The sequence below is a fragment of the Tenrec ecaudatus genome, chromosome 4 (genome assembly GCF_050624435.1).
Source record: "Tenrec ecaudatus isolate mTenEca1 chromosome 4, mTenEca1.hap1, whole genome shotgun sequence".
NCBI lineage: Eukaryota > Metazoa > Chordata > Mammalia > Afrosoricida > Tenrecidae > Tenrec > Tenrec ecaudatus.
The window spans coordinates 178635568-178650750 of record NC_134533.1 but is presented as its reverse complement, the minus strand read 5'-3'; the positions used below and the strand labels follow the sequence as shown (position 1 = coordinate 178650750).

The following is a 15183-nucleotide window of genomic DNA, read 5'->3' as shown; positions in this document are numbered from 1 at the left end:
GCAAAAATGTATTTTGAAATCCCTACCTAGGTTTTTTTTTTAATGTTATTTTTTCCACGAACATTTTGAAGACTCCTCTCTTGTATCAATTTGACTTATTATTTTTGTAGATAATCTATTTTCTCTGCATGATTTTTTTTATTTTCACAATTTATTGGGGCTGATACAATTCTTTTCACAGTTCATACATATACATACATCAATTGTATAAAGCACATCTGTACAGTCTTTGCCCTAATCATTTTTTTCTCTGCATGATTTTAAGGATTTTTAAAATCCTTAGCATTGGGAAAATTATTTATATGTATATGAAGGTTTTTGTTTCAATCCTTTGTGGCTCTTTTTAAAAGACCTGTAAGAACTAATGGATTTGTCTTTAGGTTTCTTAATTTTTTCAGTGTTCTGTTTTCCAAAAATTGTGTTAATTTTGCTCTCCATTGTTGTCCTTTCTGCTATTTACTCTAATTTCATTTGTTTTTAGAATCACATTTTTGCTGTTCGCAATCTTCGCATCTTTGTCATTAAATCTTTATTTCGCTGATAATAATGGTAGTGCCCTCTCTGTGTAAGCCCTTCAGAGGTGCTTTTGTTTTGACCCCGCATAGCTACTTTATGTGATAGTTAACTGTTGTTCCTGATTGACAGATGAAGACAGTCGAGCACAGAGAATCTAGTCTGGTTTGTAAACGTAGATCTAAGAATAAAATCCAGGCAGCCTAATTCTAGCACCTGCACTCTTAACTTTTAGGTTACACTTTTAGGATGCTCTCTGAAGATAGTATTATTTCCATTGTCTGATATCAGTTCTTCTATTTGTTGATTTTTGAGGCTTAGCATTCATTTTCATGATTCTTATTAAATGCTTGATTTTGGGATGAGCGTTATTTTTGTTTTCGATACAACTGTAAGTACTACAAAGCTTGAGTCTAGTGATTGTGACTACAAAGTTCAAGGACTGTTGGATTTTCTTTCCTTCTTTGTGTCCAGCATTATTAATAGACTTCTGCACTCACTATGTGTAGTGCTTCTCCTTGAGGAACTTCTTCTGATACTTGGCTGCTTGGCAAACCCTCCTTGTCCATACTGCTGCTGCTCTCGGGATTGCTTCAAGGTTTCCCTCCAGGTCCCTAGTGGCCTTATACTAAACATGGAATGTCCCTAGAATTGTCTTCATGTGGTGTTTTCTTCTGCTTGTGTTTTGAACTGCTTTCTTCAATATCGTTTGAGTTTATTGTGATGTCTTCTTTCATGGATCAGTATAATTTCCCATTCACTAAGGTCATATTGTTGGTGTACAGAGGTGGTATCATTTGTGAGAAGCCCTGGTTGGTGGTGTGGCGATTATGCATTGCTTTGGGCAGCTGACTGCACAGCCACTAGCCACAAAGCCACTTGAAAGAAGAGGCTTCCTACTCCCTTCAAGAGTTATTCTGGGACACACACAGGGCAGTTCTACCCTGTCTATAGTGTCACTATGAGTTGGCATCAATACAATGCCAGTGAGTTTGGGTTTTTGTTTTATAATTTGTTATGATTTGTTTTTAAGTGATACTATCATTCTTTATCCCATTTGAGACATTTGGGGTTTTAGAGTTGGAGCTTGTTATGCCAAATACTGCTTCTGTTTTGATGTCTCCTCGCCTGCCGGTGATTCTTAATCTTTTGAGATTATTGATGAATTTAATTTGCCATTTGATGAATTCTGTGGGCCTTGACCTTCCCTATCCTATCTGGACCCCAAGCGATGATCAAATATTAGTTTTAGCATGACTGGTTCTATAGGTGTGGGGTTTCCTTTTGGATGTGGCATGTTGCATTTTTAGTTATGCTCAGAGTGAGGCATTTCTTTAAAAATAATCAAGTTTGGAAAAGTTGCTATAAAAATATATGTAGTCATGGAGAGCAAATGTTTTGAGAATGATGAGGGTAATGAATGTACTAATGTGCTTTATACAGTTGATGTATGTATGGATTGTGATAAGGGTTGTATGAGCCCCCAATAAAATGATTTCATATATATATGTAGCTATAGAAAAGAAATGCACAGTAATAATAACATCAAGGAAAATAGAGCTGTGTCTTCCTATTAAGCATTTGTTTAACATTCCTTTTTTTCCTCTTTTTCTCTAGGTTTAACTATAGATCGACACATCATCTTGCTTCTCATGGGTTCTATGAATTTTTAAATTGGTTTGATGAAAGAGCATGGTATCCACTAGGAAGAATAGTAGGTGGTACTGTAAGTATATTAGCAATTATTTATTAGACAATTCTGTAGTTACTTGATTAAAACATAATTTTCCAAGGGATGGAGATTCTTGGAAGTTTTGTAAAGTTAACTAATATATTTTCTGTAGCTGACTGTAAACTATACCGCTCACCTACTTTGAGTTATCATTACATTACATTAAGCCACTTTCTGACAGGTTGTGGAGTCAGATATTACAATATACTTCAATTCAGGTTATGTGTGTTAAAGCAGCTCAGTTGAAAATTAACTTTTGGAAGGCAGTTGACATTCAGAATAATTTTTAAAAAACTGAACTGCCATTGAGTTCATTCTGACTCATGGAGATCCTCTAGACAGACTAGAGCCTGCCCCTTTGGGTTTCTGAGTGTCAACCTCTATGGGAGCAGAAAGCTTCATCTGTCTCAAACAGCTGAATCAAATAACCATTAAATTTCCAGGTCCTAAAGCAGTGGTACCCCCCCCAACCATAAAATTATTTCATTGCTACTTCGTAACTGTTATTTTGCTACTGTTGTGAATTAGGCGACCCCTGTGAAAGGGCCTTTTGACACACACACACACACCCCCAGGGATCGTGACCCACAGGTTGAGAATTGCTGTCCTAAAATCTTCTCTAAAGTAATCCAAAATAGAGTACTTTTAAATGAATATGGAGAAACTGATTTGTGGTGTAGAAATGTTGAAGAGAATGTGAAAGAAAAGGCCACTAGTTAATGTCAGGGGACTGATCATTTTTTTTCCTTTTTGATCTAATTTATCAGAACTTAATCAGTTTATATTTTCCCTAAACCAAGGAAACTTTTGACTTTGCTGGTTCTCTTTAATGTACATTTGCTTTATTTGTTTTTAATTTATGTGTATTGATTATGTTTTATGCTGTTTTTCTGACCCCTTTTTTTTGGACCATCTTCTAATATTTTGGTTGTATTCCAGAAGCATTGGTTTTGTATTTTTAAAAAATAATACTTTATTGTGGTTTTGGTGAACACTACAAGCAGTTTAGGTTCCCATTCAACAATTCCTACACAAATAGTTAAGAGTATTGGTTCTACTCTTCATAATGTGAGAACATTCTCAGTATTCCCATTCTACTGATGTTTCCATTTATCCCGTTTCCCTGCACCCAACACTCTCATATTTGTTTTAAAGTAGTTGACGAGCATTTGGTTTCACAGTTGGTTGTGTTTTTAAAGGAGTGCAATACTTGTTTGATACTCCTTTATTTTGTGAGCCAATATATTTTCTAACTGAAAGGTGACCTCAGGAAATAGTTTTTGTTCAAGGTTTACAAAATCACATGCGATCTTGCTCAAATGTTGACTTTAATTCAGTACATCTGGTGTAGAAATGCAAATTTTCAGCAGGGGGTCAAACTGGAATGAATTAGTTTGCAGCCCTGATCTAGAGAGTATCCCAGGGCAACTAGGGTCCATTTACAGTATTTTCATTATTGTCTAATTCAAACTATAGTTTAATTCCCATTAATTATTACTCTTTGGATCATAGATTATTTACATTTTCATTTTCCATGATAAAGATATTTCTTTATTATGATTTCTGTTTCAAATTTATTATGCTGAGAACAAATTCTATGCATTTCAGTTCTTTGTGATATTTAGTAACTTAATTTGTGAACTAGGATATAGCCAAATATTGTAAATATTCTCTTTGAGTTTAGAAAAACAAACGCTTGTGGTGTAGTGGGTTATGAGTTGGGCTGCTAACAGCGAGGTTAGTGGATTGAAACAACCAGCCACTCTTAAGGAGAAAGATGAGACTTTATGCTCCTGTAAAAATTCACCTCCCAAATCCCACAGGGGCAATTCTCCTCTGTCCTATAGATCACCTGTGAGGTGAAATCAACTCTATCAGTGTTTTGGTTATTGTTCAAGTGCTGGAAAGCAATGTGTTTTTCTTGTTGATAATGTGTTGCGTTTCTGGTTTGGGGAAATCGTACCTTTGATATAAACAGATAACAGACACAATAAGACATTCATGCTAGCCCCTGGGTGGGAATAGTCAGAGGATCTGACTATTGGAGGGTAAGGTGGTAAATACCTATCACGTGTAATTCTTATGGTGCTAATCCTGCCATATTTTATACGTATTTGAGGACTATGGCTTATAACGTTGTGTCTTGGATTCATCCTCATTGCCAGGGTTGTTTTCTCTGAGAATTCTGATGCCCTGGAATGTGGGACCATCTGTATAATAGTAATCTTTTACATTTGCCTTTGCTGGAGCCCTGGGAGGTTTTCTGTGGTTTTAGGAGACTTTTTAGAGATCATTTCTTATCTTGAGGATTCTTATAGTTAAAAATATGGAACCCATATTCACACACATCAATGGACTTTTAAAAAATTTCTCCTATGTTTTATTTCAACTCCATGTTTTAGAAGGAAGGTAAAGCTTTCTCTTGATACATGAATAGAATTTGTCTCATCTTATTTTCATAAACCAGGACATCCCTTCTAGGCCCTATCTTATACTAGGAACCTAGACTTTTTCTCTCAAGTCTCTATGTTGGATGGGTGGTGCCGTATATACTCGAGTATAAGCTCACCTAAATATCATCCAGGACACCTAATTTTGCCACAAAAACTGCATTAAAAATGTGCTGGAAAACTTGCCTTATACATGAGTATATACAGTAATTCCCCAACCACCAGTCCCTGAAGTCTGTTGGGTCTCATTTTTTCCCCTTCTTTGGGCTCCCATGGCACGAGTATGGCTTTGAATTTCTTTTTCTTTTCTTTTTTTTTTTTTTTAGCATTTGTTGAGTTCCCCACACCCCCATTTTTTAGATTGTCTATTATTTTTTTTGGTAGGGTGGCCTTTCCTCCAGGTTTAATGTAATATAAATTGATACATCAGTTCAGTCTACCATATTGCATGGAAATATTGACCTACATAAAAATTTTCAAGCTTCTAGTTTCTTGGAAGGTTAGTGACAGAATCATACCCGAAGACTGAGGTATTGAATAGGAAATAGAACAAAAATTTCCTTTTTAAAGAATAATGGTAGTTTTGCCTTTGGCCTATCTTTCTTTCTCCCCATGTAAACAAAGGTGAACGAAGGACATGAAGACTTGCGACTTTAGGTAGTGAAACGTAAAGAAAATTTATAGCATTACCTTTGTGGTTTCAATGATGGAGGAAGAAAATGGATCTTTTAGGATTTAGCTAAGAGTAAAAGTGTAAATGCATATTGTAATCATTGAAAAATATCTTTTAAGAATAAATACTCTCAACATTTGACCTTCTTTTATTGTGAAGGTCAGGACAATACTATTAATTACCTGACCTCTTCCAGTATATTATTTCCTTTTCATTTCTTACGAATTTTAGAGTGGCATAAGAACTTGCATACTTCCAGGAGTCCTAAGTCATTGACTTTGGAATTCACCAGCTGTCTAGCCCTTCTTTCCTAGCTAAAAATGGTTCACTTTCATAATTTTCAGCTCACAAAGAGAATTATTTATAAATACCACATAATTTATTGTTTTCCAACTTCTACTTCACCTTCTCTCCTTTTTCTCATTTCCTTTGAAAATTAGAATGTGTTAAAATTCCAAATTTGAGGGTAAGGTTTACTGTGACCCTGTTTTAAAATGTAAGATAAGAGAGTTATTGTCAGTAGGAAGATCACAATTCATTAAGTTAGTTCCCTACTGCTTTTTACTGTTAAACATTTTCAATTTTAATCATTGCTCCTTTACATTCTGCCTTTTCTCATTATATATGCATCCCTCTATATTAAACTTTTTCTATACTGTCCAGTCTAAAATACACATTATATTTTGTTCTATATAAAGAAGACACAGGGTTTAAGTTTTGTTCTCCAGCTTGTTATATAGACTGAGAAATAAAGAGTAAAAAAGAGCACTTATATTAGTATTTTCAGGTATTTTGTTTATGTATGATTAACTTTTCCCTTCATTCTTTCTCTTTTTTTTCTTTCTTTCTAGGTTTATCCAGGACTGATGATAACAGCTGGCCTTATTCATTGGATTTTAAATACATTGAATATAACAGTTCATATAAGAGATGTATGTGTGTTTCTTGCACCAACTTTTAGCGGCCTTACATCTATATCTACTTTCCTGCTTACCAGAGAACTTTGGAACCAAGGAGCAGGACTTTTAGCTGCTTGTTTTATTGCTATTGTACCAGGTTATATATCTCGATCAGTAGCAGGATCTTTTGATAATGAAGGCATTGCTATTTTTGCACTTCAGTTCACATACTACTTGTGGGTAAGTAACACTTAATGTTTTGTCACCATTAATATCCATGACCGTTCTGCTGAGAATACTGTAAATTGTATTGCTTAGATCCTGGAGTGAAATCTTTAGCCCCATATTTGTTGCTAATCAATTAATGGTGAATATAGAGATCATTGTTGCTGTTCACAATAGATTTAATAATCAGTAACATTTTAAAATGTCATGGGATGTTTTTTCCTCTTGGTCTAGTTTCATATGCGTATGCAGAATTTAATTTCCACCACAGTCCTGCAGTAAATCCTGTTTTCCATGTTTTAGAAAATAAAACTAAACCAAACTTACTGCTAGTTCTGACTCATAGATCATGATAAAAATACCATCTGCTGGTTGGTTTTTTTAATGGAGAGAGGTAAGAGAGTTATTTAGAAAACTTGAAATGTGGTTCAGTGGGTTGGGATTTCAAAGCGTTTTCCAAACTAGAATTATTATTATTGCTTTTGCTGTTATCACAATATTTAAATGTAGTTATTTTTGTTACATTTTGCATGAAAATGATGTTGCTTGCTGGGTTCAAATCAAAACCTGCTTGCATTCACTTATTGGTTGAACTTTTATTTTCAGGCGGTGGAAATTGGCCCAAAGTTTTATGTGAATACTTTTTTTCCCCTATATTGAATTATGTATAATTTTGATAGATAAATGAATGGCAGCATGATTTTTTTCTTTTTAATAATTTTACGTATCTTAAAACATTTTAATTTGGTGGATATTTTTGCTTGGCAAAGAATTCTAAAAGAGAATCTTGTGGTCACTCACAAAAAGTGATTGTTTGATCTTGAATTTAAAAGACAGAAAGCTAGAAAAAAGACACAGTTGTGACAAGAAGGTACTGAGAAAGCAGCAAGATGTTGCAACTGCTGCTGAAATAAAAATATTCATGGAAACCTTTTATTTATTGTGTGGAGCTGAGGGGGAAAAAACCTTATGCTTTAGACTGCTGTCATTCATGATGCCTTTTAAAAATAGTATATTTTCTAAATGTATTAAAATAATTGGTATAAATATGGATAGATCTTGGCAGCATAATGCAAAGTAAAAGAAATCTTATGTAAATGTATCATTTGCTTTTTAAACATAGATTTATTTGGTTTATTTGCGTTTATAATGAAATTGTAAAAATGAACTGTAAACGCTTCATGGTGGTGATTATTCCCAAGGATATGAGACTGGTTTTGGGGAAGCAGTATGAGTAGTGTGCTTAATTATGTCAGTAGAACAATTATAATGCAGCCTGCAATACATGTTGCAAATACAGCATTTATAGGCTTGATTGACAGGATTTATGACTATTAAATTATTCTCAACTGTTGTATGTGTTTTAAAGAAATTTTTAGAACAGTATTTCCCACGTGTAGGAAATTTAGGCAGTGTAGGAAAATACACGAAAAGGGAAAAATATATAAATACTAGAAATATAGTATGTAGTTTGATTTGGGAAACACTGATTTAAGTACATTTTGCTTGATTTTCAGAACTACTTGATTTTTTAAATCTTTTTATTTTCTTCTGTAGGTGTTGTCTGCAAGACAACCAGACTAGTTATTTTTTGGCACCAAGAATTTTCCCCTCGTCAATTTTTCTTTGCTTTTGCCCACTTCCAAAGCTAATTTTCCATCTTCCAGCTCTGTATTTCCTTCAAAATATCTTGAGAATAAGAGGAGGTGCTCTAATGTTAGGTTATCTGCTGAATAATCTACAATGTGGAATATTACTTTTTATTTTTAAATTTCCCAGAACTTTACAAAATAAGATATAATTGTTGATTAAAGTATAAGTGGTTCAGAAAGGTTAGGAAATTTACTTTCTAATCACATAGAGCTAGGTTTTGAAGCAAGTATTTGTGAATTTGAAATTTAAAGGACATTTTAGAATGTAAACTATTTACTAGTTAAAATGTTATCTTGATTTTCTTGTAGTAGATTATAGCAGTCTGAGTCCATGACATTGTGGATTAGACAGTTGCTTTATCTTAAGAAGTATTAGCTATGTTAAAAAAGATGATAGGAAAGCCGACTTTTTAAATGGAGACGTGGTTCAGCTCCCTGACAGCTGAGAAGTTCTCTGGTTCCACCAGACAGAGCTTGTCTGGAGTTGCTTGGCAAGCAGTAGACTGCTTGCCTGGTACATGCGTTGCCTAATATGGCCATTGGCGACCTCTGGCATGGATGTGCAGTAGAAGGTGAGGTTTCATGGGGGCTGGAGGCCTTTTGAGTATGTTGACTATGATTATTATGTCAAGGGGGTACAGAAAGATTATCACCAGATCAAATGGTGCAAGGTCCCAGAGAGACTGCATTCTGGGCCAGTGTCTGGTATGGGCTTCACTGTGCCCATTCCCACACAGCTTGTCCTAAAAAGGCAGGAGGGCCTGCTCTGCAACACTTCCTCTGGACCCCTCTGCGGAAAAAGCTCAACATCATGCTCACCTTAAAGGAGAACCATAGATGAATTCTAAACATCTGTTGAAAGGTGCTTTCAAAATCGATACACAAATTACTAACTGAAATGCAGGTGTGAGAGATTGAATGAGTAGTCAGTTTCAGGCTTTTTCTGACATTTTTTTCTTCTCTAGCTTCAGCTTAATGGATAGCTTACCCGTCTTTCTAAAATTCAGTTGAACTATTTCTCTTCTAGTATTCTTTCGCTTCCCTTTATCATTAGGCCCATAAGTTTGTCTAGGGAGCCTTGGTGGTGCTGTGGTTTTGACATTGGGCTTCTAATCTTCCACCAATCACTCTGCTGGAGAACGATATGGCTGTCTGCTCCTGTAAAGAGTTACAGTCCTGATATCAGAGCTTAAATCGTGAACACTGGGTTTGCAGAAGGCTATGCATGACAGTGGACACTCAGAATCCCTTTGCAGAGTCCCCTCATGGATTAAACTGGTGAATGCACTGCTATCAGACATAGATCATTGTAAAGTGGATGGTGGCAGATGCCCTTGGGTTAAAGTGTAACCCTCTATCATTTGTATTTTCCTTTTAAAATTGTTTCCGTTTTTAATATTTTCTGCTTTTTGATTGAGGTTTTCTGTTTCATCATTGTGTGTGTGTGTGTGTGTGTGTGTGTGTGTGTGTGTGTGTGTGTGTGTGTGTGTGTGTGTGTGTGTGTGATAACGATTTTCTGCCTATGAAATTCAGATAGGTACATAGAGACAGTACCTGGATTAATAATTATTTAGGGGCATAGCAGGGGAGGTTATGAGTAAATGGAAAGTTATTTTCGAGTATCAGAAGAAAGTGTTCTGAAATTGTGCTGATGATATGCTAACTCCCTAATATGATTAAATGATTAAATTGTATGCTGTGTGAATTCTATACCAATAAAAAAGTTACAAGAACTTTACAGTTGTGGGAGGATCCCTAGGAGTTGGAATCAACTGGCTGGCAGTGGATGGAACTTTGCTTTCCTCGTCCTTGGGGTTGTTTTTGGCTGTGCCCATCTCACTGTCTGCAAACACGATTTCTTTCAGTCTTACCATTTACATTTAGGCTGTTTGGAACATACCTGCCCTACCACTTTAAAATATCCGTTCCTTTTCTCTGTCTTATGGAAACAGTTTGGGCAAAGCCATGTAGTTCTTAGTCTTCTGTTCTCTCAAGGTAGATAAAATAGGAATAATCTTTAATGTGCCCTGGTGGAAACTTTTCACTTAAACTTTGGAACATTTTATTATGTCAGCAACGCCCTGCACCTCTACGTTATATTCTCCAGGTTAAAGGTAATCTTTAACTTTTCTTTTCAAAATTAGGGAGGAGTGGTTATATTTTAGAGAGGAGGGGAACCATACACTCTGACACTGGATTCAAAGCAGACTTCCACTAGTCTAAAGGAAGTCAACTCGCCACATATTTTTAAGTCCTGGAAACTTGGAATGGACTTTTCTTTGTTTTTGTCCCTCTTTTTCATTGTGGTTTTTTGTTGGTTTGTTTTATAGTACTTTCCCCCCAAAATTCGAGAACCCCTGCAATTTGTTTTCATGGTCTCGTTGTAGTAGAGCCCATTTAAAACTACAGACTTGACTTGGAAACAGTGTTGTTTTTGTTTTTTAATCGTTTTGTTAGGGGCTCATATAACTCAACACAATCCATACATACATCAATTGTGTAAAGCACATGTGTACATTCATTGCCCTCATCATTCTCAAAACATTCGCTCTCTACCCAAGCCCCTGGCATCAGGTTCTCATTTTTTGTCCCTCCCTCATTAACCCTTGATAATTTATAGATTATTATTTTGTCATATCTTGCTCAGTCCCACATCTCCCTTCACCCACTTTTCTGTTCCCCAGGGAGGAAGTCACATGTAGATCCTTGAAATTGGTTCCCCCTTTCCAACCCACCCTCCCTATCCCCTCCCAGTATCTCCACTCATCCGCCCTGGATTCCCTGTGTGTCCAGTTCCCATCTGTACCAGTGTACATCCTCTGGTCTAGCCGGATTTGTAAGGTAGAATTGGGATCATGATAGTGGGGGTGGGGTGGGGAGAGGAAGCATTTAGGAACTAGAGGAAAGTTGTATTTTTCATCGTTGCTATGTTGTACCCTATCTGGCTCGTCTCCTCCCCGAGACCTCTGCAAGGGGATCTCCACTGGCCTACCAATGGGCTTTGGGTCTCCACTCCTCACTACCCCCTCGTTCACTATGGTAAGATTTTTTGTTTGGATGATACCTGATACCTGATCCCTTCGGGGCCTCGTGATTGCACCATGTGGGCTTGGTTGCTTCTGAGCTAGATGGCCACTTGTTTACCTTCAAGCCTTTAAGACTCCAGACGCTATATCTTTTGATAGCCGGACACCATCAACTTTCTTCACCACATTTGCTTATTCACCCGCTTTGTCATCAGCGGTTATGTCGGGAAGGTGAGCATCGTAGAATGCCAATTTAATAGAAGAAAGTATTCTTGCATTGAGGGAGTTCTTGAGTGGAGGCCCAATATCCTTCTACCTTAATACTAAACCTATAAATATATGCACATAGATCCTGATCTGATCCCACCACACGGAGACAAAACACTAAGGGGGTGCAACAGAACAGCAAGGGAATGGAGCGGCAAGGTCCCCAGGGAATGCTGAAGGTGGGCTTTGGAGCCCCCAACAGACTGGACTGGAAAACACTCCTAAAGGCCAACAAACGATCCTTGAACTAACTATAAGCTTTTCTATCTTGTTGTGTTTTGTTTCTTTTTGCCATTGGTTTGTTGTTGTTTTGTTGTATATTGTTGCTTAGTTTTGCTCTGTCTTGTTTTCGTGCGTGTTATTATCTCCACAGGTCTGTCTAAATAAGATAGGCTGGAGGAGAAAACAGTGGAACCTATCATGGGGGAGGGTGGCATGGGAGAGGGGGAGGTGGGGGGAAAGGAAGTGTGGTGTTAACAAACCCAGGGACAAGAGAACAAGTGAACCAAATTGGTGGTGAGGAGACTGGGGGGCCTGTTAAGCATGATCAAGGGTAATGTAACAAAGAGGAATTGCTGAAACCCTGGTGGGGATGGAGCATGATAGTGGGACAGGAGGAAAGTCAAGGGAAATAGAGGGAAGAGCTGGGAGGCAAAGGGCATTTTTAGAGTCTAGATAAAGACATGTTTGTTTTTTAATCATTTTATTAGGGGCTTATACAACTCTTATCACAATCCATATATACATGAGTTGTGTAAAGCACATTTGTACATTCGTTGCCCTCATCATTCTCAAAACATTTGCTCTTTACATAAGCCCCTGGTCAAAACAGCTTTGTAAGACATTGTTAAATGTAAACTTCCACCCACCAGCCTGTTCCTCAGGAGAAAGAGAGGGTGGTCTGCTCCCATAAAGATTTTTAATTTAGGACTCCTACGTTGGGTCTCAGGGCTAAAGCTGCCTGGATGTCATAAGTTTAGTGAATGTTTATGGAGAGATCTTTTAAAACAGAAGTGATTGTATTGGGATTTATATCTTGTTTTCTAGGACCCTCCTTGAATTATTTTAAAGATGACCCTGTCCATTAACCTCGGTGTTTGGACCTTGTGTTTTTGAAATTTAAAATTTCTTCTTCAGAAGCAGCTAACATGTGCTTTTTTTACACTTAAGCATATAAGATTTTATTTTTAATTTATTAAATTTATTAAGGAAATAAAAATTAGTTGATTTTTAATTTTCATTGGTTGAAATTATCTTTAGGTCCAAATAAATTGATGATTTCACTTACAGATAACTAAACCTTATAGTAATTATTTTAGGAATTTTGATCTCTTATTTATTGTGTCTGCAAACTTCTAAAAGTAGTGATAAAATGTCAAAATGTGTGTTCATAGAAGTATACGAGTTACATGATAAAATAGTCCGTTGTAAGAAAATTATAGATTAGACTTTCTGAACAAATGTCTAGTGAGATGTCGGTTCTTTTTGCTTTCTAGCACACTTTCACCATAAGTCTTTAAATGATAAGCCTTCCTTAAGGGGCAGTGAAAACATAATTTACAAATTTTTAATGAGTGTCTTTTACTAAATCATGAAACTCCTACAGATTCTTTAATTAAGGTTATAATCATTTTAAGACAAAAAGTTAAAGGAAAAATGTATATTTTTGTAATTTGATTCTTTTTCCTGAAAATTAGACTAAAAAGAAACATCTGACCCTTGTGGTAGTGTGTTTCAGGTGCATTAGATAACATTTTATCGCGAGTGTTCTAATAACCTTGGCTTTTTATAGTTTGTTTACTAAATATTTAGCTTTAAAAAAAATAAACTCCAGACGTATTTATAAACATATCAGCTGCTTTATTTACTTATTTTTTTTTTTGTTTTTAGGTAAAATCTGTAAAAACTGGATCAGTGTTTTGGACAGTGTGCTGCTGCTTATCTTATTTCTATATGGTAAGGTTTCGTATTTGAAACTACATGAGGGCCAACAGGTGTTGGTCCCAACAGTTGGATGGAGTATTTCCTCTTCCTTCTTCCCTTCTTATCCAGGACATGTTCTCCACTTCTTTTCTCTTAAAGTCTTGTGACTTTGATTTTGTTTCATATGTCCATTCTCCACACCCTGTTTCCTGTGTACACTACTGAGGAGATTCTGATTAAGTATTTCAAATACGATATTTGAAGCAGGTGAAACAAAAGGTTCTACGTTTGGAAATGTTGAACTTTCGTGGTATTGTTAGTAACTTTTTAATGGATCTTTAGACAAATTGCTTAACAATTAAATAATTTTAAGTAATACACTAAAATTTGTTATGAAAATAACAGTAACCCAAATAAAGATTAAAGAGTTGGAAGGATTGAGAAAGTTGTAGAAATAGTGTTCTATGTTCAGACTTTTTTCTGTTGCTTAAAATAATGAAGAAAACCCCTTTAAATGAATTTGTATAGACCAGGAGGAGCACCTGGTAGAACAGTCAGTGTGCCTGACTGCTAGTTTAAAGGCTGGCGGCCTGGGGGCACCATGAATCAGAGTGGACTCACCACCAACTGGTCATAGGACAGAAATAAAAGAAATAAAATCGCAACATATTATAAAAGATTGTACATAAAATCAGCAAGTATTCATCAGTTTATTTTCCCGTTGCTTCCACGCTATCTGTGTTTTTAATGGATAAAATAGGTAAAGTAGCATATTGAAGTCAGTGCTCATTCTTTAGAATTCTAGGGTTTCCTTAGAATCATTACCCAAGACAGTCAGCACCTCCTCCAGGTTAGCTTGTAAATCACTGGCATACTTTTTGCAACAGATTGCTTACGATTAGATTCCATATTATCTCTTCCTTCTGTCTTTCTTACATACAGTAATCCAACACTGAAAATTACTAATTCTTTGTCAGTGGTTTCTTGTAAATGATTAAGAATGTATGTGTCCATATTATCATAATCTTTTTTAAAATTTTATATCCTGGGACACATATTGTGCAGTTATATCAGTAATAGCAAACCCCATCCTCTTAAAAGACTTAAATTTGGGGCGGGGGGACAGACGTACTATGAGGAGTATTAGGTTAATATTGATTTTTGTCGAAATAGTATGTGACTAACACAGTAAATTAATGTTCTTGTATATTTAAAAAGCTGGATCTTTGAGTCTGAAACATTGTAGATAAGATTAGCTTTATTAAAATATAGTATATGTATAAATTTCTTGAAGTTATTGGTGTAGTGATTCTTTCATGTTAATTTTCAGATCACATCCAAGAACTTTGTAAATGGCAAGGCCTTAATGTCTTTTATTAAATACTCCAAAAAAATAGATATTTTTTAAATGGGATATTTTCTTTTTAATCTTTTATTAGCTACTAGCATTTCTTCACTTTGACTAAATAATATTATCCTAACTTTTAGCCCAGAAAACATTAAAATTAGATCTTGCTTTGTTACATATTTGTAGGAAATAAATTATACTTGAACACATCTGAATATTTCTTTTGGTTGAGCTTTTGCTGGATGCTAACATTGTTTTTATTCTCTAACCTTTCTTGCAACATAATCAAAAAGTAGGTGACTTAAAATCCATTTTTCTATTTAAAATATTTTATGTGTATATAAGCCAATTCACAAGTTATAATATTTTAACTTTAATAAATTAATCTCATTTGAAAAATGTCTACTTTGTGTATGAAAATAATGGATATATAGGATTTTGCTATTTCAGTTGATTTTCAATAAAAGATAATTAG

General features: G+C 35.6%; 1 protein-coding gene across 1 annotated transcript in view; it reads left to right on the top strand.

The window, feature by feature from the left end:
- Positions 1 to 15183, top strand: part of STT3B (STT3 oligosaccharyltransferase complex catalytic subunit B) — a 92816-nt gene that overhangs the window by 39195 nt on the left and 38438 nt on the right. Inside the window, exons 2-4 of the mRNA XM_075547108.1 lie at positions 2131 to 2239; positions 6220 to 6507; positions 13328 to 13393. Of these exons, the coding sequence (XP_075403223.1) occupies positions 2131 to 2239; positions 6220 to 6507; positions 13328 to 13393 (463 nt within the window). The remainder of the gene's footprint in view (positions 1 to 2130; positions 2240 to 6219; positions 6508 to 13327; positions 13394 to 15183) is intronic.